Below are 24,683 nucleotides of genomic sequence, written 5' to 3' on the forward strand. Positions count from 1 at the left end.
AAGAAATCAAACCACTGAGCTACCTTCTTTAGACATTAATTAGAGCATCTCTATCAGACCGAGTAAATAAATCTGACAGTTAAAAGAATGTCTTGCTGCTAAAGTCTCGACGGTTCTTAAAAGCTACTTTTGAAAGTGAATGAAACAGGCTTGATTCAAGTGTGTTTGATGCCAGGAGACATGTTGGTTCCTCATACATGTGGCTTCATTAACCGCCCTTCTTTGTGGTACATTGGATAATGGTTCCTCCGTGGTTGTTCCTTTGTTTGAGCCGTGCATGAGACACCCATCACTAGAAATTGATGACATAAAAGAAGCAGTATGAAAGCTTGGTTAAATTAGGTCTAATGAGGGTTTGATACTAGCAGAAGCTGTTCAAAGTACCCTTGGTCAAGACCCTGCGCTGGCTGCCCACTTAGTACAAATGGCTATTGATTAACATATCAGGCCAAACTTCAAATTAAAAGTGAGGCAGGAAATGGCTCCTAAGTCTGTAAAGCAAAACAGCAGGGTCTTTTTTTTTTTTAATAAATACTGCTTTGATCATTGCCGTCTACCGTGCACCAGTCATAGTGTCTGCTTAAAATGTCACGTTCAAGGCTTAAAACTGTCTGATAACTGAACAACAAAAACTTCTGAGAAAGTGGCTGGTTAAGTGGAAGTTTGACTGATGCTTATCATACGGCTGGGGTGATTACATTGCCCTGGTGGTGACGCGGTCTGCTGGATCGGTCGAATGCTGATGCTGCAATGCTGATATGAAAGTAACCCACACAACACAAAAGATTAGAACATGAGAGGAGATTTTGGCCACCAGAGAAATGAATTTGCTGTCAGATCCTGTTTTTTCACAATTACCCAAACATTGGCATCGCTTTTCCAGCGGTGGGCTGTGCCAATGAAATGTTGACAGATTTCAAATAGAAGCTACATACACATTAATTCTGACACAGTTTTTGAAGGTGGAAATAGAGGTGGAAAAAATGAATTTATCATGAGGAGCACCACTGACTGGATAGATGGAGCACTAAATAGCAGCACTATTTTAACATAGTTACCTTGTTACTTCAATATTTTAGTGAAAAAGTCTGAGCGTACAAGGACAGTACTGTGGAGTTGCATTATATGAATTGTGGATTTCACCATTCTTGGATCGTGACCTATCATAGAGACTAAAAGTCTCCCAACATCAAGTGCAATAAACTGCTGGAGTAACTCTTCCTTTTTTCTATTTTTAAGAATCTGTAATAAGTGATGTGTTGATATCAAACTGAAAAATGCAGAGTGACATAGTTCCAGCCCTGCATTTCTGCCTGAATTATCTGTTCAGTGCATCATTTAGGCAACAGACACTGGACAAGTGATGGTTATGCAAATCAGTTTTCTAAGTGTGGTATTATTTATACTGAGGGACACCTAATTCACTCCAGCATACTCATTTGGTAGACTGGATCTCGGCACTTTAATTACTATTACTCCAGGCGGTATTTGCAGTCCAAGTGCTCCAAATTAAATGACAGAATATTTTGTTTGTCCGTGCGACCCAACCTCCTCCTTACAGTCTTTGTTGCTCTATGATAACATAGTAACGTCACCTTACATTGCTTTGTCACGTGAATGTAAAAATTCAAACATTTACTATATTAAAAACAATTGCTGGAAAAGAATTGTCATTAAAAAGCAAAAAAAGTGAAAATGATTATAACCTGTACTAATTAGAATAATACAGCTAACAGCTCCTTCCTCCTGCATGTACTTTGACAAGTAGGTGGGCGGCAACTGGAGTGCAAGAGCACTTAGGGAGCTACAGGTAAGGATGAAGTGAATAAACGTTCAGGCTGTTTCATATGCTGCATAAAAGTATGCAGAGGCATTTCTTCAAAGTAAAGGCTCTTTTAGGAAAGGCTTAAAAACTGATTTGATTTTGCAAATGCAAGTTTAATTAATGTTAAAATGCATCCCATTTTCTTTTGCAAAGTAGCTTTAAAAGCAGTCCGTAGACGTTAAATTTAGCTGCAGGCCATTGCACTCTGTCAAAAGAACAACTGAGGGTGATAGATAAGGGCATATAGATGTATTATGTTGTTTTGAAAACTATTGAGATTTCAAGGGCAAGCCCTTTAATATTTGTCCTGCTGATAATAGCATGCCTGCTGCAAAACCAACTTTCACTGCCTTTTAAAGGATTCAGACATAAAACATTTCTTTTGAATGGGTGCCATTAACAATCAGGCTGTCTTAATGCCCTTTGTCGATCATAGTTTAACCACTCAAACAAAGCTATTCAGTGGTCTTAGAAAAGCATTATTGAAAAACAGATCAAAAAGAAATCGCACAGCCCTCTAGAAACATTTTGTGCTTTCATACACGTTAGGGAAGAAAATAAGCATCGCATTTAATGTTACATAAGCCAAAGATAGCTGCACATAGCGGCCATGTCCTTGACAGATCACTGCAGTGGAGTCATAGCTGTTCTTTCATAAGGGTCAGCGTTGGTGAACATCCTGCACAGTAGTGCAGAGCTTCAGGATGTACTTACAGAGGACATGTGTGTACTCTGAGACAATCTGTTTATTCTCTCTGGGGTCTGGAGAGTGATAGCTGAGCAGCGTGAGCCATTTCTGCCTCATCGTACTGGGGTTTCTTGGGAAGAGATGTTTACTTGTCCTTGGCATTACTCGTATAGTAGAACCTCTGTGAAAATAACTAAGAGGGTTTCAGCATCACACAGGAAAACAGCTTTCAAAAGTCACTGGAATTTACACTCATTGTAGTGTATTTACATCTGAGGATAAATATCCCTCACTCATACTCGTATCTGGAGGCTCCAGACGTAACCAAGGTGTGTTTTCACATTAAACTTAACAAAGACATGACAAATACTTTACCCTGGTTTTGAGCTTAATAATTGAACCAACAGAAAAAAATGAACACTAACCTCAAGTTAAACCTAAAAAAGTACTCAAAAATTAGAACTAATTTGTAATGCAAATGTTGCACACTTAATATGACAGATTCAATGATTCAAGGGATTCATTGTCATATGTATTTAAATGCTACCAGTACATTTTAATACAATGAAAAAGTTGTGCCCTGGTTGATCTCCCATCGCCATTCACATGCTTGTGTAATGCTGCCCAGATCACAGTAAAATATTTATGTTAAACATACCTGCAAAATGTTCAATATCAACGTCTGTCATTTGTTTTCTGTACATTATTCAGGTCTGGCAACTAAACCATTATTTATGCTTTTTATGTTTGTGGTTAGGGTACTTGGTGAAGGTGAAGGAAAAGGGTTTTGGTAAAATATCTAAAAAGTCACTTTTTAATGATGTTATGCCCAAATTTTTGCAGCCTAAGATTACCGTATCTGCGCCATGACTGCTGGTCTCTTTGTGCAGTAAGGTAGTGATAATTACTGGATTTGAAAAAAGTAACTTTTGCAGATGTCCAGCAATGGTAAGGTGTTTAAACAATACGATAAAATACAAAAGTAAATCATCGCTCTTCTTTGTTATTTGCTGAGGTAATGTTCTTCCTCTCTTCATGCATTTCTGCTTACTTCCACAAATATGAACTGTGTGTCAGGGAGCCAGGGTGGGAGTCTCAGCCTCAGTGCATCTCAAGAGAAGACCGAGACAGATCAATTTTAATTACCTAGTAGCCTCTCAGAGAGCATGAGAGTAATGGGGATTTAAACAGCTGAGATGGCCGCACCAACCTCAGGGAACCCCGAGAGCCACAGATCCAAAATTCTGCACGACTCCCATGGATGCACGCAGAAGAAAAGAGGGATTATGAAAACCTGTGAATTATATAATCTTGATGTTGACAGGGGCACTGCCTTTTCAAAAACTGATTCTAAAAACGGCGTGGTGTAACTTCATGAAAGGGTGACTGATTATTCTCAGAAGCGTGGGACAGGATGAGGACGGCACTGCGTTTCCATGGAGATAAAAGAGAAACTCTGGGTTGGAGCACAAGTTAAGTTTTCAGGGAACAGACAGACAGACACACACACACAGACAGACAGACATACTTTCGCAACAGAGAGCAGTCCAACTCTTTGTTAAGCTTTGAACAAAAGTGGGTTCGACCTGCGGCTGTGTGAGGGAGTGCGAGGGAGAGATAGGAACAAGAAAAAGGGGCAAGACGGAGGAGACAGACAAACAGATGAGAGGCTGCAAAGGGAGATGTCACTGCCAACTGGATGTTGATACTGAAATAGTGGGCATGTTACATTTCACAGACGGAGAGCGTGGCTGTCTGCTTTGTAGCCGCACAAACAGCTTGCTGCTCATTCTCTTGAGTCTCCACTTACCTTGATGAGAGCAGCACCATCTGTTTAAACTCATGCTCTTATCTATAAGTATTAACCACAAGGATAACCCCCCCCCAGTTGTATCTGCAAAAATGTTTCTGTGTGACAAGTAACTACAATCGCAACACTGGGAGGACCAAAGCTACACCCCAAAAGCTCAAAATGTGCTGCAACAGCAAAGTAGCTGGTGAAATAAAGTCTTATCAACAACCACAGCAATAACGCTGTCTTTATGCTCACTCTGCAATATGCTGTAACACTTGTATTACCAAGTGAAACAGCGCTGCATATCTGATGAGGGGAATTCACCACTATCGTCAGGCAACTGTTTGGTTAAAACAGAAAAACGCTTCCGCATCCCCTGCGGCTGAGGTCGTACTGAGCTTCCCCTCGATGCAAAGTGTTATCAACCGGTGCAAGAAACGCTACCTTCATCACAACAAAGGGCCTTTGCCGACATGAGGCAGCTTTAAAAAGGTGAATAAATCAGTGTAAGTGAGGCAAGTGGAATCTGCAGTCTTTCAGTCTACAGTCTACGGTCTTTCTCTCCTCTGCGTCCCATCAGATGTTGTTTTAATGTCCTTAAAGCCCCTTTTATGGCAGAAGAATTAGCTTCAGAACTATTTTTAGAATGAATAACGTTTTCTGATTTCTGACCTGTCAGCCACACAGACTCTGTGTTGCAGTGTAAAGGAGATTATTTAAATGTGCTCTACATACTGCTGAATCTTAAGCTTTTTTTTGAAAATGTGCTAGATAGCATACACAGTCATAGCTATAGTAGCTTACCTTACTTGACTTTTGTCAGTTTTTATTTAAATTTTTTGGGTTCGTCAAACATCACATGAAAAAAAGAAACCGATAAACCAACAAACACTTCAGTGTAAGCAATACAACCATGTTAAATGAGGATGCATACAAAATGACATAACTCATCATTATTTGACAGCAAATACTGCATCCCATATATCCTCAAATAAGGATATCAACTAAAATAAATAGAATAAAATTCCTCCCGTTTCATGTGATAGGCACCCATTTTCATCCTTTATATGATTTTAAACCCACGATTCCAGACCTGAAAAAATCTTCCTTTGTTGTCATTTGACCTAGCTATCATCAATTCAAAGAAAGCATCAGGCCATCAGCTCAGTCAGTCAGTTCTGGTCAAGTCTGACTCACCAAGAATGAATCTAGCCGCAGTGATAAAGCCCGTCAGTGGTCAACCAAATTCTGATTAGATATTTCTGGTGATAACTCTGATCTCTCTCCCAGTAGACGTAGTTGGGGAGGTGGGTTCGAGCAAGGATTTTTCAAGCCATTCACCCAATTTTCCAATAACCTCTTTCCAGAAAGGGGAAAAAACAATGATCATTCCCACAATGTGTATGAGAAGGTACCTCCCTCTATGTTACATTTTCAACACAAGTTGTTCTGTATCAAGTCCATTTTATGAAGTCTTACTGGTGTATGATAATATCCGGGGATGGTCTGATAATGTGTGTGTGTGTGTGTGTGTGTGTGTGTGTAATTTCACCTCAAACATCTGTAATGGACCATCCTGTATTTGTTACTATGTGTTTCCTTGCATCTACCTCAAAGTTACAATTTAGATCTTTTTGCCAAATTAGACTTAAATGTTCACACTTCCCACTCATGGAGCATCAGCAAACGTATTGCAAAAGACTGAGGCTGAGTGAGCAGATCTAGGTTACTCAAAAAATAATTTTACCATATTTTCCCACTCATGTGGTTTGATGCCTGTGGCTTCAATGCTACTTACTAAGTGGAGGTACGTCCAAAAATCCCCATTGTCTTTCAGTCTAAAATGTTCACTAATACCTTGAATTGACAAAAACACCCGTCTCCTATCTTGTTCAAATTCCCCTCCAGCCAAGATTTCCACAAACATGGTTTATTTCATATTTTAACAGATGGGTTATTCCAAATAGTGGACTAATCTTGTATGTGTTGGGATATCCCAAGTAGCTTACAGCAAGACACTGCAGGAAAACACATTGTTGAGACTTTGTGTGATTTTGCTCCCATGTCTTCTTTCCAACTAGTTGAACAAAAACATCCAAAAAATACATTTAGGTGTTTATTTTACTACACTTTGTCTATTTGTGTTTGTAGATTTCTCAAAATGAGTTTTTCTCATATTCTGCGCTAGAAATCTCTACTTCAATGGCACTTACAAACACCAAACTTTGCAGTTTCTATCTATACCAATTCTGTCATGTACTCTGATGTTATGTTTATGCAGGAGTTTGTTCATTTATCGTGTATTGCCTGATTTCTATAAGATTTCGTTCTTATAGAATGATATAGCGAAAAAAAAAAATGTATGTCTGTTGACAGTATTTTCTAATTTATGAAGTGACTGCAAAAAAAATTTCCGTCCTAAAAACCTTTCTCTCCAGTAAGTGAACAAAATGAAAAAAATTTGAACCTGGCTTTACCCAGTGTTCAGATTTCTGTTTAAGAAATGTATGCAAATCAGTGCATATTTAATTAGATGATGCCTCATTTATTTACGCACAGGTAAACATAATATTTCAGAGAACTTGTAATACAAAAAATAAATGCCTTAATGTAAATAATCAACTGGGGAAGTTTCATGGTGATATACATTAGGTAAAATGTTTACTCTATTCACAATGTTATGAGCAGAAGCGCACACAAGATGAACTCAAAAGCTCGACACGAGGAAAAATAGATTGTAAAAAGGTGCAGCTTTAATGTTGCACAAAAAAACAAGAACAAGGAACCAAAAAGCTGACACAAAAAATACCTCCTAATAGATACCAACCTGACTAGACTCAAAACACTCACAAGAAACTCTCACTAACACTGACTAAAGACTCTGGAGCGCTCGACACACCGGACAGGGGAAAACACAGACAATATAAACACCAGGGATTGAAACACAGGTGGAAACAAATGGGGAGGGACAGACCAGGATTGGGGAAACACACAAGGGCAGGAAGTCAAAGAGGCTGAAAGGAAAGGGAGAAGCTGAACGCTACTATAAAACCGGAAGTAACAGAAAAACATATGAACTAAACTTAACAAACTTGACGAGACGTAACACACCTGTAGTGTCTTGCTGCATTTAACTCTGCCCACGCTTCTCTGGAGTGCTGCAGAATTGGTTTAGTCTCCTCAGCAATCAGACTACCCACAGTATTCTGTGACAGGGTCTCAATGGGTTTGAATGGGGCTGTAATTTCCTTTTCTGTCTGTGTCCATCCAAGGTGTAAACCATAGCTGGCTCAGTTTTTGGCAAGCTTTGCCATTTTAAATGACTATTGATTATCATGTCTTTGATTCATTAGAGTGGGTAGTGACATTACTAATATATCACATTTATTTCGATTTCCTACATTCCCACCATGATCAATTAATTTGCTGCTTTGCATGTCTGTGAGTATGTGTGTTCCTACATCAGTTTGGCTGGATTAATCAGTGTATTGACCGCAAAATCGAAGTGTTCTTTGTTACAGTGCTATACAGCGATCATTCTGAATTAATACGATAATTTTTTAAAAAAGACATGCGAGACACAGTTACTGTACCCATGAGAAGCCTCCATGTGTGACTCCAGCTGAGTTTCAGGGAACCCTGTTATTCCACGGTCACAACCATTTAATTCGACTCTATAGAGTACATCAAAGAAATTAGCAGCACAAGGGATATGGAATCTTAAATGAATTTTAATTAGGAAAAGCCCCAAGAGGCAGCCAAAAGTACAAAGACTGAAGAAGAGTTTTTTCTATAATGACAAATTTGTTATGTGAAAGTCCCCTGCAGTGTGTATCAGCATGCATCATGCAAAGAACTGACCATATGCATTACATATTGAATCGCAGTCACACTCTGTAAAGTGAATATAGCTTGGAGTGGTTATCTTGAATATGTACCTTTTGAAAATGAGAAAGAACAATGATGGATAACTACAAACCTACAAATCCTTCTTCTGTCCAATTCCGGCAAACAAATGCTAGAGTATCTCTATTCTGATGGCAGGCAGGCAGGCAGGCAGTGAGAAATCAAAGGCTCTCCATATCCAGCAATCTGTCCCCAGTGACATTTCACTGGACTGGGCCTGCAGTGTAAATGCAAGTTCTGCCAACATAAACTCACACACAAACATACACACAGTCAGACCCAAGGAATGACTCTGGCCTGGAGACTCTATAAACATGTCAGTGGACATTCAACAGCAATACACACTATTAAGAAGAATTTACAACATCAACAGGCCCATAAGTCTGCCAAACCGAGAAAGAGAGATATTCAGTGTATGTGTCTTAACCATGATTAGTGATCTGATGAGGTGGTGTAAGAAATCAATAGGTCGGCCATTATAAAAAGACTTGACTGCAGCACCAAGCATGTGCGGCGTGTCCAGCCTGCTGATAAAAAAGTCATAATGAATGGGAGGTGTCTGTCAATTCTCTTCCATATTCAGTATGCCTCACATAAACTGCTATTCACAACACAGTGGACTTGATTTACGCCTGATTCTCCTCCAATAATGTGACGTAGCATCAGTCATTCCAGTTTTTTGGAGACTGAAGGGGTGCAGCTCAGAATTAAACCTGTTGTTTCAGTTTGTAAAAACCTTGACAGATTCTTGAATGGTGAAAGTAGAAGCCTTATTGGTATCATATCCTATTTGTCTGTACTGGATTCCCTGTTCGTTTTAACTGGATGACCATCAAATAAAAGTAAAATATTATGCTTTAAATAGGCCTGCGAGCTGCATACGGAATTAAAGATCTTTTTTAAACGGATCTTCAATTAACAATGATCAAGGGAGATCATTTTGAGATAATCTCACTGGTTTCAAAAAAGCTCAGGATGAAAAGCTCATGTATGTTGCTCTTGGATGAATCTGCACTGTAACTGCCTTCCCTGGGACAAGTAAAGATGACTGGGAATCTGGAATTATGCAAAGTGTGTTTTTCATATGTTTGAAGAGAGGCTGAATGTCTGTCTGAGTATCGTGTTTGGCTGATTTTTTTTTTTTTTTTTTTCTCCTTCCTCTTGCAGTGCCACAGTGTTCAATGCGTCTCCAAGTGCGCACGACCAGTCTGCAGCAGCGCTCCGCAGACCGCCTGCCAGGCATCTGGCTGCGCTGTGTTTATTTCTGGAGGCGCTGTTTTTTTTTTTTTTGCTCAATCACCCCCAACAGGTGGATAAGTCGAGTGGGCAAGAGCATGGGTGAAGATATAGCCCGGGGAAAGCTGGACGCGTCGCTGAACCAGGTGTAATCCACGGAGGAAACTTCCTTCTCGCTTATTTTCGTCTCCAGGATTCGTTGCGCGGTGAGCTAAATGCGGTGTGCGCTGGACTGCGTTTTTTTTTTTTTTTTTTTTTTCCTCCAGATAAAACCGAATGGAAGTCTTAATCAAAACTGACTGAATCTGGATGTACAGTGGGAGTCCTCAAGTCTCCAAAAATGAGAGAGGAGAATGCAGACTAGACTAAAAGCCAAGAGAAAAGACGGACTGGCATCACAAGGCACCAACACATTAACAAGCAGGCTCCTCACGCAGGTCCACACTGCAGTTTTCACATGTAGGGGATCCTTAATTCAAGAAGTTTAGCCGAATGGTGTTTTCAATCGTAATGTGTTTGTTTTATTCGCCCTGATGTGGTTTTGGGATATTTTCCAAAGGAAGAACATTGATCTCCATGAGCGAAGTTCCAATGCTCAACATCTCAAAGGTTAGTTATTTGCTCCTCTGTACATTTTCTGGCTACAGCAAGGCGTTTCATGTGCGCCAGGAATAGACTGTGGAGATAAAAGATGTAACCAGGCGCCTGTAGGGTCCCTTAGCTTTTTAACTGGCCAAGGAAAGTCCTCTCTTATTCTCACAACCGTTTTTATTTTCACCCATGATGTTCCCTGGAACCTCAAATAGAAATAAAAATGCCAAAATCTCAGCTGTGAGTGCGAGCAGGCGCCATTCACTACATATGGCACATGCAGTTTGCCAATTTCCACAGAGCTGTTGGCGTTAATTAGTGAATGCTGACAATTTTATGTCTGTTTTGCAGGCAATGTAAACACAAGACATGTTATCTCTAAATGGGCTGTATGGTCTGATGGAAAGCTCATCTACACAGTATGTGCACCTTAACTTTGAGAATGTAAGAAATTTTGTTCAACATGTCCCCTGCCACTGCACATGAATTGTGTTGCTTTTTTTTTGTATATAACAAAGCTCAGATTTTGTATTTCGAAATCATGTAGGCCTATTGATTCCAGGGGACTGTGATTAGTAGACGAAAGAGTCCTCTGCGCAGAGAGATGTGTGTGTCTTCTTGTTATGGTGTTTCTGCTCGGTGGGTATAGCTTTACTTTATAGCTCTGGCAATTTCTTTTTCCCAAGTTAACAACTAACAATCGACCCAATGTGTGTTTTCCTTAAATTGGAAAAGGCCTAATTCGAATGACAGGACAGAATTATAAGCAGAGAGGAGAGCAAACAACTGGCTGAGGTGACATCGCCCATATATTACAGTATGACATCTGTCAAACACAATCGTTGGATCTGTGACTCCCAAATCCCAATTAAGTAACACATAAAAAGAGAAATTGACTATTGAGACCATAACTAATTGTGGAAATCAAGCTTTAAGAGAAAAATACATCTTTCTGAATAGAGCCGAATTTGATATTCTAATATATGCCTATTTCAATCATAAGTTAGTTAAGTTTAGGCTTTTTGTGGTAAAGATAATGGTAAACACTTACTGAGAATGAGGCCTATGATGCTAAAAACATGTTGACACTCGGTGCCAATACTGGAGTTGAATTTTGAACTAACATCTACTTTTGCTGAGTCTTTCTTACTGCAGTGCACTCACTTTTTTCTGCATAGTGCACGACTTATGCTCCACCTTCTCAAGATTGAGCTGTTCAGTGATGGTGACTGCAGGGTCCCCATGTGGCCACTTTAGAGGTATTTTTGATTCAAAGTGAAATTGTTCCACCAAGGGCCGTGGCAATATCAAACTAATGCCCAGTATCTCAAATGAGGTGTGAAAACCTGCTACCAAAAAGGCTCTCCAGTTAGAAAATCTTCTCACTGGAGCAAATCTCTCTTTTTCTGATGGATTTTGACGCTCTTTCATGGAGGGAAATTAGAGGGCATTGGGAGCATTTCTAAAGCAGTAAAGTGGCACCTTCACTGTAAGAGGAGCTGACAGGTGACATAATGTGGGGAAAAAAGTGGACTACATGTTGGTCCTTTAATATCCTCCACCTTTGTGATATTAACTTGCAATTTAAACTCCTGCTTCTGCAGCACGTCAGGCCGTGGGAACATTTGGGTTGCTAGTTCAAAACCTGGACAATCACATTACTGCTTGTCACGTGCCTCAGATGAAGATAAAGCAGTATCAATGGAAATGTATCATGCTAACTCAGTTAAAGGATAAGTCAACAGTTTGAACATTTTTTGGCTTTCTTGCTGAGAGTTTGATGAGAAGATTGAGTGATACCGCTCTCGTTTTTATGGTAAACATGAAGCTGCTTCCAGTCTTTGTGCTAAGCTAAGCTAACTCATGTGGCATCCATCATCTCATCTAACTCAGCAAGAAACCAAATAAGCGTACATCCCAAAATGTTGAACTATTCCTTTAAATGTGCTATTTTAGAGTTGCAGAAGCTTAAGCACAGCATACATAGTTTTACACATATTTAGTGAAGAAATTACTGTTTTTCATCTTGTTCTTATAAACTAATGAGGCTGGTGTGAGTCTTTTAATTCAGTCATTATTCATTGAACAGAGACACACAGAGCAGTAATGAGTTGTCCTGGGGACGGGGGGGGATGTAAAGCACTGGCTACTTGAACTTGTTTCTTTTTTTATATTTAATAACATGCAACCTTTTCCATTTTATCTTATTTAATGTTTTTACTTGCCAATTTTATTCTTCACCCTCTCCATCGCCTGCACCCCCTGTTGTCTTGTCCTCTCAGTACCCTGTGGTTTTTAACTTCCTTTAAGAACATTAGAAAAGCAACCGATCCCTTACGTTTGTATTCATTTCTTTATGCCTCTGTTCAGTGGTTATAGTGAACCCACTATTAACAGTGATGCTGGTTTTAGATTGGGGTCGTTATCATGGTAGTACATAGTCTGAGGAGATCCACATTTGAATTAAGGATTATCCAGTTACTAATGTTGTCTCAGTTTCCTAAAGCTTCTTTTTATGTAGTTCTGAACGCTGAAGAAGTTGTGAATTTCCTCATCTTCTATTTAGGTTCAGTAATTTATTATTACAGTGGATTTGTAGATGTCATTGCTACCTGATTCCAGAGAACTTGGAGATGTTGACAATTGCCTTGTTAGGACACAACCACTGTGCAGTGTCACTGTGTCGCTGTGAGGGTTTGTTTCCGTGAACACCATGAACAGTCAAAAGTGCAGGAAGTGTCATTTAGCTGTCACCAGGCAACCGCCAAGCTGCTGTCGATCAATTATCGAGCATCGCTAATGACGTTAGCCAAGGCTATTAGTAACTCAAGAACTAAACGTCTTACCATCCATTTCAGCTGTATCACTTCAAGCCTGATGTTGTGCATCATGATGACTCCTGGTGGGACGGGCTGAGTTGCAGCAACTACTTCCAACTTTTCATTTCTCATTTAGTTTCAATTTACCTCATAGGACAGCATAAAAACAACACAGTGACGTGAGATGTTGCAGGCAGTATTTGAAGCTGTGTGTTTTAGACTTAACATTAGGATTAGATAGGAAGATTATGCTATGCTATGAATTCTTAATAATCCTCTCACGTCCCTCCCCATCGCCTTTTCCTGTCTTTCTCATCTTTTCTTCCTTGTGAAAGTGTCCTCTTCCTATAACACCTTTGTTCCTGTCCCTTCTAGTGTGAACTCCCACAGCCTTGCAGCAGCTGTAGCAGTGTTAACAGGGTGCTGGTAAGCTGAAGCCCGGGGAGATGTCACAACTATACTACCGGCGGACTGACAGCTCCTCATACCGGGACCGCATCCCGCTGAGAATTGTGCGGGCCGAGTCGGAGCTGTCACCTTTGGAGAAAGCCTACCTCGGAGCTGTGGAGAAGGGGGACTATGCTAGTGTCAAACAGGCTCTGGAGGTGTGTGTGTGTGTGTGTGTGTGTGTGTGTGCATAAATGCATGACAGAAAGGATAATTTGACTGGTAAATGAACGAGTGAATAGAGTCACTTACTCTATTATGGGTAGATGAATAGATGGATATTAAAGCCGTAATCTGATTGATTTAGAAAAGCTTAGTAATTTATAGGTAAGTTGCAGCCATGATTACACTCTACTCATTCCCAGTAATAACTGCGCCTTTATTTACCTTGACGGATGCTTTTAAAAAAACAGTGGGAGAGTCACATAGCAATGCAGTTAACCACACAATTCAGAGAGGAAATAAAAAAAAAATCAGCTGAGTAAAGCTCATTCATTTTCTAGAAGGCCTTTAGCCAACAAATTCCAGATATGAATAGCATTGCACCCCGATAACATTGTTGGACTCACAACAAAATCGATAGAGCAGAACCAGAGATATCATCCATTTTATTCACCACATTCTTCTTTGTCAAAACCTGGCACCTACATTACCCAGCCGACAGATTCAGGTGTGTGTTGCTAGCAGCAGCCAACTAAGATGAGGAGTGGGGTACAGAGGTCTGGTAACATCATTTCTTTGCATCGCCAGATCCAACCCACCAGATTTTTTTCCCATTCCAAACAACAGCCCCAACTGATGCCCCAAGTTACTCAAGGCAGTTTATCAGATTTCGTGTGTTTCTCATATACAGTAGTACTCTTTTACAGATTTTGATGTGCACAATTGCTTGAATCCCCCTTTAATTACAATGAATGTTAGTAGGTTATCAGAATGTGGTCACCAGTGCCGCAGACAAAGCCTCAAAGCAAACGTCTGTAGGCTTTGAATTGCTCTGTCAGCCCCGAAAGAAGTGAAAAAGTGACATTTCCTTTAAAAATCAATGTGTATTCCGTGTCAATGTGTATTTTCCCCTCTGGTCAATGATATTCTGTTTAAACCAAGTCCCAGTGCAATTCTTGAAACAAACGTTGGCTTTCAATCACAACCTTATTGTGTCAGGAGGCCGAGATTTACTTCAAGATCAACATCAACTGCATTGACCCTCTGGGCCGCACGGCTCTGCTGATTGCCATTGAGAATGAGAACCTGGAAATCATTGAACTCTTGCTGAGCTTCAACGTCTACGTCGGTGATGCCCTGCTGCACGCAATCCGCAAGGAAGTGGTGGGAGCCGTGGAGCTGCTGCTAAATCACAAGAAGCCAAGTGGCGGCATGCAGGTGAGGAGGGGACATGAGGGGAATGGAAAGAGTTTCAAATTATGAATGCTGACGGGGATACTAGGAGAGAAACTATGATTACAGATGTTTTATTTTTCCTCTAAAAGAAATGCATTCCTTGTCTTTTCTTTGTTTTTCTTGCCATCTATCCAACCAATGTGCATCATGTTTCAGTACTTTCAGCATCAAGTTATTTCTCTTTTTTTTTTTTTTTGTAGTTGATAAAAATACACTCCTGTTTGATCCTATTTCTGTTTCTATTTGTGCCAGTTTTGTTTGTCAAAGGTATGATAACCATCTTTTGTCTAACAGAATATGATCATAAAATGTGTGAACAGTAATATTTACAACTGATTAACAGAATCTAGATATGAATGTATAACAAAAACTCCTAGTCTCACAGTGTCTCAAACACAAGAGGGCCAATAAATGAGGCTAAAGTGTCTCCAAACAACATATGTACAGTGTGCCAAATCACAGGAGAAATTCTGGATCTTAAGCCAGTAAAATACACTGTGTAGTTTATAAGCTTTATGCAGTTAGCTGGGGCTTTTTGTACCATCCAGAATAATTGAGCCAATATTGTTAGCTACAACAAAAGCTGACACTTCAAAAAGCCGTCTGCATAATCCTTTTTCCTTATTTTGGAAAAGGAAAAGTTCTCACAGAAAAAGATTTAATAAGTGCATTCACTCAAAGAAATATATATCTTATATATATTTATAGGTATATTTTGTCCAAAGAGTGCATTTGTGTATTTTTTCTCATTTTAGGGATTCAGATTAGTTTGAGAATGCACTACTGCTGTTCATAAACAAACCCACTAGACGAGAGCTGCCAGTATAGAGCTTTAATTACTGTAATCAAAATAAAATACAGTTGTTGGAGCCAACGCAGAAATTAATTTGTATTTATATTTCTGAGTTGTATTTGGAGCATGCATTGTTAATGATATATTTTCTGATCGATCATTTGAATCTTTTGATTTAGAGAAACGTTGCATTGCTATAATTATTCTATCGTATCTGGCGCTGGTCATCTCCTTCCTCCGCCCCCTCCTGCATTATAATCAGCTGACAGGAGACAGCTGGGGGATCTCTTTTGTGTTGGAAGGAAGACAAACAGATTTATGACCACAGGTCTTAATTTTGAGTTGTTCTTTTGTTTAAGTAATGAGAATTTAATTTGATGGAAAAGTCAACCTCAGAGAGTTTATTTGTTGACGTAACTTTAAATAAATGTACATCAAGGAACGGATTACAAGGATCTCTGAGAGTGCTTTTGTTTGTACCGTGAGTCTAAACTCATCTCCTGACCTCCAGCACCCCACACGGAAAAGTTGTCCCCACAAGTCATAAATCTTCAACCCTCTTGACAAAGGAAGCGAAAGGAAAGGAAAGAAACTCCGCGGTTTCTGCGGACCGCACAGCAGGAGAAGCCGCAGAGGCCGTGAGTAAAATCAGCTGATCGAATTTATGAATGAAACGCGCTGTTGCGTTACGAAGGCGCTGGATCGAGCCATGCTGAAAAGTTGGGATCTATTGGATGAATAAACATTGATGATCGATTTGTCAAAATGAGTGACATTCCTGAAACCGCAGCTGAGGCGGAGGAGCTGTTGAAGTCGCGCATAGCAGCGCGGAGGGTCAGACTAGCAGTATGTACACGAAAAATGAATGAAATGAAACCTTTGATGGAGCATGATGAAAACTTTGATGAACTTAATATTTGTTTTGAAACCTATAAAGGAGTTGTGGATGAATTCAAAAATGCTCATATGTCTGTGCAAATGCTCTTATCTGAGGAGGAGAAGGAAAATGATCACACTGAATGGTACGAACCAAGGATATCCAATATAAACCACTTTATGAAAGAGGTGGAGTCATGGAGAAAGGGACATGTTGCTCAAGGAACAGTTGGACCACTGGACAGCATTTCAAATGTGTCATATGGCTCAAGACATACAAAATGTAGATCAAAGTCCTCTACCTCTTCATCACTCTCCTCAGAGTATAAGAAAGCCAAGGCTGAACAGGCCGCCCTGCTGGCCAAAGCTGCTGCATTAAAGGACAAACACACCCTGGAATTTGAGCAAATGAAACTGAAATCCAAACTGGAACAAGTGGAGTTGAATGCAGAACTGGCAGCATCGAACGCCAAAATAAAAGTCTTGCAAGAGGAGGATGAACTTTGTGAAAAGCAAACTAATGCTATGAACGAATATTACGATGCACATCAAATAAGTTCAGAAACTGATGGCACAGATGAGGAGTTTTTGCATTTAGGTGCTGTACCTAAAACACCACTCCAAAGAACTGTTTTAAGTGGCTCAAATAAACTCCAGCCTTTAGGAGAGCAAAGAACAATAACTCAAAGGAACTCACAAGAAGATGACCAAAGGGACATGAACCACACCACAGGTCAAATTACTCATGACAGCATAAACAGAGTTATTCAAAGACAAAGTGACATTGCTGAACTTATCATTTCACAACAAAAACTGTCTTTACTTCCTGCAAGGGAGATTACAGTGTTTGATGGGAGCCCACTGACATATCAGTCCTTTATTCATGCATTTGAACACTTGATTGAGGACAAGACCAAGAATAATCAGGACAGGCTCTACTACCTTGAACAATTTACCTCCGGTTTACCACAAGACTTGATCCGCAGTTGTTTGCATATGGATCCAAAGAGAGGTTATGCTGAGGCAAGACGACTTTTAAAGGAACATTTCGGGAGTGAAATTAAAATTTCAGGAGCTTATTTAGAAAAGGCCTTGAACTGGACAGCAATTAAAGCTGAGGATGGGAAAGCACTGCATGCTTATGCAATGTATTTGAGAGGATGCTGTAATGTAGGGCAGGATTTAGAGTACATGGATGAACTTGATATCCCATCAAATTTAAGGCTAATTGTATCCAAACTACCCTACAAGCTTCGTGAAAGATGGCGAACAATAGCCTATGAAACACAACAGAAAACTCTTAGAAGAGCCAGATTTCAACACCTAGTGGAATTCATTGAAAAGCAAACTAAAATCCTCCTGGACCCATTGTTTGGAGACATTCAAGACCATGCTACTGCTAAGAAGGTTTTACCAAAAAGCAGATATGAATTGAAGGCATCAAGAAGCAGAAATAGCAGTTTTGCTACCTCAGTGGCAGTGAATACTGAACAGACAAAAGGGACTTCAAAACAACCCCTCCTCCAGCATCAACAATCACCTCAATCTTCTCCCAGTTTTGTTGTTGTTGCATGTGGATTCTGTCAAGAAAAACATGGATTGATGGACTGCTCACAATTCAAAACTCAGACACGCGAGAAAAAGGTTGAGTTCTTGAGAAATAATGGATATTGCTTTGGTTGCTTAATAAAAGGTCACTTAAGTAAAAATTGTAAAAGGAGATTAATGTGTCAGATTTGCCAGATGAGACATCCAACTGTGCTGCATATTCAAGGTCTGAGAACTTCAAGACAGGAAGACCAACCGAATGCCACACAGGCTAAGGAGACTTCAATCAACACTGCTCTTGTCTCAGCCTCTGATGCAACTGGGGCCGGTAATGACTGTGCACTTGCAATAGTTCCAGTTCAAGTCAAGGTGGCAAAGGGGAATAAGTCAATTCTTACCTATGCATTCCTGGATCCAGGCAGCACTGCAACATTCTGCACAGAAAATCTTATGAACAGACTGAATGCTTCAGGACGCAAAACACAGATTCTTCTCAGGACAATGGGGCAAGAGAAACCCATAAGGACTTTTGAAGTCACAGGACTGGAAGTTGGGCATGTGGAAGGCAGGACATTCTTGGAACTGCCAAAGGTTTTCACCCAGAGCCACATACCTGCATCCAAAGAAAACATAATAACCAAGGATGGTTTGAGAAACTGGCCATATCTCAGTGGGATCCAGATAAACGAAATTGATGCAGACATTGAACTTCTCATTGGAACTGATGTTCCAAAGGCATTGGAACCTTGGCGTATAATTAATAGCCAGAACAATGGACCATATGCGGTTGAGACACGGCTGGGATGGGTAATAAATGGACCGCTTAACTCCTGTGCATCTGCAACACAGTCAGGACTCATGGCAGTGTCATCAAACCGCATTTCTGTTGTTGAGCTGAAGGATCTCCTCATCAGACAATATAACCAGGATTTCTCTGAAAATGGATATGAAGAGAAAAGAGAGATGTCAATTGAGGATAAGAAGTTCATGGATATTGCTTCAAACTCAATAACTTTGAAAGATGGTCACTACCACCTACCTTTGCCCTTTCGAGATAAAAACAAGGTTATGCCTGATAATTATGAAATGGCCTTAGGACGCACAGTGACGCTCAAAAAAAGGTTCAACAAGGATTCAAAGTATGCTGGAGAGTATAAAGCGTTCATGGAAGACATATTAAAGAAAGGCTATGCAGAGAAGGTACAGCCAGATCAGCTTAACCGAAGAGATGGACAGGTTTGGTATATTCCACACCATGGTGTTTACCACAAGCGAAAGCTCAAGCTTAGAGTGGTGTTTGACTGTACTGCATCCTACAGAGCAACATCCTTAAACAAAGAACTTCTCCAAGGACCAGACCTGACAAATACACTTATTGGAGTCCTTCTAAGGTTTCGCCAGGAACACATTGCTGTCATGGCAGACATCGAGGCAATGTTTTACCAGGTGCAGGTTGATGAAAATCACAGAGACTTTCTCAGATTTCTATGGTGGCCAGAGGGAGATGTGAGCAACGAACTTCAGGTCTATAGGATGAAAGTCCATCTTTTTGGTGCTGTGTCTTCTCCAAGCATTGCAAACTTTGCTCTACGTCATACAGCAGATGACAACAAAGATAAATACAGTGAGGAGGTGATCAAGACTATTAAAACCAACTTTTATGTTGATGATTGCCTCAAGTCTATGGCAACAGTAGCCCAAGCCATTAAGCTCACAAAGGACTTGGGTGACGCCTGCAGCCAGGGAGGCTTCACATTGACGAAATGGGTCAGTAATGAGCTGGAAGTCCTGACATCCATTTCTCCGCATCACAGAGCCGAGCTGGTTAAAGAACTGGATCTGGACAAAGAAAATAGAGAGCAGACACCGGTTGAGAGGGCACTCGGGATCCAGTGGAACATTGACTGTGACACATTCACCTTCAAAGTGGCTGTGAAAAAGCGACCAGCCACAAGGAGAAGCATCCTGTCCACAGTAAGTTCAATTTACGATCCACTTGGCTTTCTTTCCCCTTTCATCCTTAAAGCTAAACAGATCCTCCAAGAGCTCTGCATTTCAAAATGCGGATGGGATCAAATGATACCTGAAAATCATGCAAAATACTGGCAGAGATGGGTTGGAGAATTAAGCCAGTTGAATAGATTTCAAGTGGAAAGGTGCATGAAACCTAAAAACTTTGACCCAGTGAAGAAAGCTGAACTCCACCACTTCTGCGATGCAAGTGAATCTGGTTATGGGACAGCAAGCTACATTAGATTTACAAATCACCATGAAAATATCCATACTGCCTTTGTGTTTGGGAAATCTAGAGTAGCCCCACTCAAACAGATTACAATCCCACAACTGGAGCTCACAGCAGCTACACTTGCTGTAAAAATAGATCGAATGTTGAAGAAGGAACTGCACTTCTCACTTCAAGATTCAACTTTCTGGACAGACAGTTCAACGGTACTGAAGTACATTCATAACCAGACAAGGAGATTCCATACATTTGTATCAAACAGGCTTGCTGTGATCCATGATCTCTCCCACCCTAGACAATGGAGACATGTGAACTCAAACCATAATCCTGCTGACGATGCATCTCGTGGGCTGCACGTGGAGTCATTCTTTCAGTCAAAATGGCTGAGAGGGCCTGAATTCCTGCAAGAACACAAACATACATGGCCAAACCCTTCACAGAGTCTAGGAGAAATTCTGCCTGAAGATCCTGAAGTTAAAAGAAATATAACAGTAAACAGTGTTGGAACTGAGAACATGAATCCTACCTGTAGGTTAATCGAGTATTACTCCTCATGGACCAGACTTCAGAGAGCTGTAGCCTGGATATTGAAGGTAAGACAAAATCTTCAACTGTTGAGCTTAAAAGGGACCCGTGCTTCGAAGGATCAAGGATCGAGCAAATCTCTGACGGAAAAGACAAGGCAACTCGAAAACAATGATGGAACACAGACTCTATCAGTAGAGGATATGAACACTGCAGAGAAATCTATTATTCGCTTTGAGCAATCCCGCTACTTTGGTCCAGAACTACTTCAACTTGAGAATGGGAAACGGATTAGTATGAAAAGCTCCATTTACAAATTGGACCCTGTTATCGATCAAAACATCCTGAGAGTAGGAGGTCGAATAAACAAGGCAGCAATGCCGGTGCATCAGAAAAATCCCATCATTCTCCCTAAAACCTCACATGTGTCAAACCTAATCCTGCAACACATCCATCATCAAGTGGGACATTCAGGAAGGAGTTATATGCTCTCAAGATTAAGACAGAGATTTTGGCTTCCTCACGCAAACTCCTTATCCAGGAAGATCATCAAAAATTGTGTCTTCTGTAGATGGATACAGGCAAAGCCAGGTGAACAGAAAATGGCTGATCTTCCCGAGGACCGTGTGTATCCAGATCTACCACCCTTCAGTCATGTAGGTATTGACTACTTTGGACCTATAGAAGTCAAGAGAGGTCGAGCTCAAGTGAAGCGATGGGGAGTAATATTTACCTGTCTTGTGAGCCGCGCTGTCCACCTGGAGATGGCAAACTCCCTAACCACAGACTCATGCATAAATGCCATTCGCAGACTGATATGCCGGAGAGGACCAATAATTAGTATCAGGACAGACTGTGGAACTAATTTCATAGGAGCACAAAAGGAACTACAGGATGCACTGAAAGAACTAAATCATAAGAAAATCCAAGACACATTACTGATCGATGGAGTAAAATGGACATTCAACCCTCCTTTTGGAGCCCATTTTGGTGGAGTTTGGGAAAGGCTTATTAGACAAATCAAAAAGACTCTGATGGCAGTTTTAAAGCAACAAACACTGGATGACGAGACACTGCAAACTGCATTATGTGAAGTGGAAGCCATTCTTAATGATAGACCCATAACGACCATCTCAGGTGATCCAAATGACTTGGAACCTCTAACTCCAAACCATCTACTTCAGTTAAAAGCTCAAGCAATAATGCCACCAGGACTTTTTGAAAAAAGAGACCTCTATTCCAGAAGAAGATGGAGACAAGTACAGTACCTCACAGACCTCTTCTGGAAAAGATGGACAAGGGAGTATCTTCCACTCATGCAACAAAGGAGCAAGTGGCAGCATGCAAAGCGGAATCTACATCCAGGTGACATTGTCATCATTGTGGACAACACAGCACCAAGAAACTCATGGATCATGGGCCGTGTTATCAAAACCTTCCCAGATTCTACTGGACTTGTTAGAAGTGTTCTGATTAAAACCAAGACTAATGTTCTTCAGCGCCCTATAGACAAACTTTGTCTGCTGAAAGAAGCAGAAGAATGAACACTGGAACACACACCACAATCACATTATATGAATTACATACATTCTACATACAATCTGACTTCGATATCAACATGGACACCACATGGACATTTATACTGAATGGACTTTAATGCATGAATTGAAAGTATGAATTATTTGTTATATCCTGGCTCCATATAATTATGTATTTTGTAATTGTCTTGCTAAAGCAGAGAACAATTAGGGGCCGGAGTGTTGGAGCCAACGCAGAAATTAATTTGTATTTATATTTCTGAGTTGTATTTGGAGCATGCATTGTTAATGATATATTTTCTGATCGATCATTTGAATCTTTTGATTTAGAGAAACGTTGCATTGCTATAATTATTCTATCGTATCTGGCGCTGGTCATCTCCTTCCTCCGCCCCCTCCTGCATTATAATCAGCTGACAGGAGACAGCTGGGGGATCTCTTTTGTGTTGGAAGGAAGACAAACAGATTTATGACCACAGGTCTTAATTTTGAGTTGTTCTTTTGTTTAAGTAATGAGAATTTAATTTGATGGAAAAGTCAACCTCAGAGAGTTTATTTGTTGACGTAACTTTAAATAAATGTACATCAAGGAACGGATTACAAGGATCTCTGAGAGTGCTTTTGTTTGTACCGTGAGTCTAAACTCATCTCCTGACCTCCAGCACCCCACACGGAAAAGTTGTCCCCACAACAGTTGAATTAATTTCAAACTGGTGCCCCTTTGCGCTGATTGCTCTCCACTCAAGGAGCTTTTTCTTTTGCTTGTTCCTGCCACACTTGTGCTGAACACACTGGAACACACACTCTTGCAAGCTTCACATGCTTTCTTCTCCCTCTTCTCCCCATCAGCAGTAATGCACCATAAGCCACAAATGAACAGATGTTTTTTGGCTTTAGCGACCGACTGAAGAGGAGATGTCATTGCTGTTCCTGTTGGGCCCTGTTAGATGCTGTTCATTTGGCTTCAATAGAATAAAGTAAAATAAAAGGAAAAAAAAAAATGACAGGAAAAGGAAGTCTATAGTCGGGAGCAAAAGGGAGAACAAGCACAAGCGTGAGCTCAGGCTTGTTTGTGAAATGGATGAGGAGGGACTGAGATACAGAGCCCAAAATTTGTAGTCTGAACCCCCTCAGCTGTGGCATCTATCAGCTGCCACATTTCCTCTTTACCTTAATGCCTCCATGAGATAGTGCTTATTCCCATTACATGAGTATGTTGTGAAAATAGATCACCCCGACGCTACCAAATTTCCCCAAGAGCAGTTCATTGATTATGTTGAAAAGCTATCTGGGGAAAAAGCATCCTATCTGTTCCCAGTGTCTCCTTTGAGATTTATTAATAAGGAGGATTCATTTCATGCTCTTCTGGAATTGTGTGCATTTGTCTACTTTGCAGGCTGTCTGAATGCTTTGTATGTCACAATCTCACACGTGTTGTTGTGGCGTATTTGTTTACAGCGAAGGAGCGCTTAGGATATCAGCATTTTTAACAGCTTCATGTTTTATCCTGAGTACAGATATGCATCTGACGGAGGCACAAACACCGGAGCTCACAGTGTTTGTCAATTAAAAGGGCCTTCAGGCGCTTCTGTGTTTTGCTGTTCATTCTTTTTCTGTCAGTCTTTTCAGAGTCCACATTTTGCTCATTGTTTTTTGGGTTTCTGTGCAACCCGCATATCATATGCACATGAAGATAGTTATGTAAGGGACTCCCTCGTCTTCTGACATATAACACGATGCAAAGGAAGCATCATCATGCTTGCTTGAATCCACGAAGACTTCAGCTTATTTTCTGCAGTGTCATTCAAAATCAAAATAGCTCCATGTCCCATTTTAAACCACTTTTATCTAAACAACATTTGTAACGTCGTTGGATGACAGGTGGGGAGGCTCGAAAGGGAGCTCACCGACAACAAAAGCGAGAGCACACTGTGCAAATGCTAATGTTGCATTTTTAATCAATATGTTGATGGTGGATGCCTCGTTTTCAAATGAGTAACAAATATGCATTACACGGACAAGTGGGCTATAATTTTGTTTCTATTCGCTACTATTATCATAGCTTCACATCTACCAGCATGCACTCCTTCTGCTCTGTGTTTGGTCTCAGGCCAAGGCTGTTTGATGTAGATTATTTGATGTCCCTCCTCCTCCCACACGGAGAACAGTGGAGAAGAGTATATAGCTTATTAGATCACCCTCCTCTTAGAAATATGACGACTCTCAGACGTGGCTCTGTGCCACTTTTTTTGCTGCTGCGCTGTGACAGCTCTGAGAATGAAATACACAAGTAATTAGTGACCACATGATAAAACAATTTTTTTTCTGCAATATGGATGATGAAAGATTTTAGAGAAAATGAACCAATTCCCTAGATAGCAATTCTTCATATTTTCGTTCCTCAGAGAGCAGTGACGCAGTCTCACTGGTACTATTTCTGTGTCTACTTATAATTG

At 40.5% G+C, this 24,683-nt stretch overlaps 1 protein-coding gene across 1 annotated transcript in view; it reads left to right on the forward strand.

Moving 5' to 3' along the window:
* The first annotated feature begins 9,898 nt into the window (after positions 1-9,898).
* Positions 9,899-24,683, forward strand: part of trpc4a (transient receptor potential cation channel, subfamily C, member 4a) — a 30,845-nt gene continuing 16,060 nt past the window's right edge. Inside the window, exons 1-3 of the mRNA XM_070843174.1 lie at positions 9,899-10,059; positions 13,236-13,465; positions 14,469-14,687. Of these exons, the coding sequence (XP_070699275.1) occupies positions 13,307-13,465; positions 14,469-14,687 (378 nt within the window). The 5' untranslated portion in view covers positions 9,899-10,059; positions 13,236-13,306. The remainder of the gene's footprint in view (positions 10,060-13,235; positions 13,466-14,468; positions 14,688-24,683) is intronic.

This window comes from Pempheris klunzingeri, chromosome 14, assembly GCF_042242105.1.
Source record: "Pempheris klunzingeri isolate RE-2024b chromosome 14, fPemKlu1.hap1, whole genome shotgun sequence".
NCBI lineage: Eukaryota > Metazoa > Chordata > Actinopteri > Acropomatiformes > Pempheridae > Pempheris > Pempheris klunzingeri.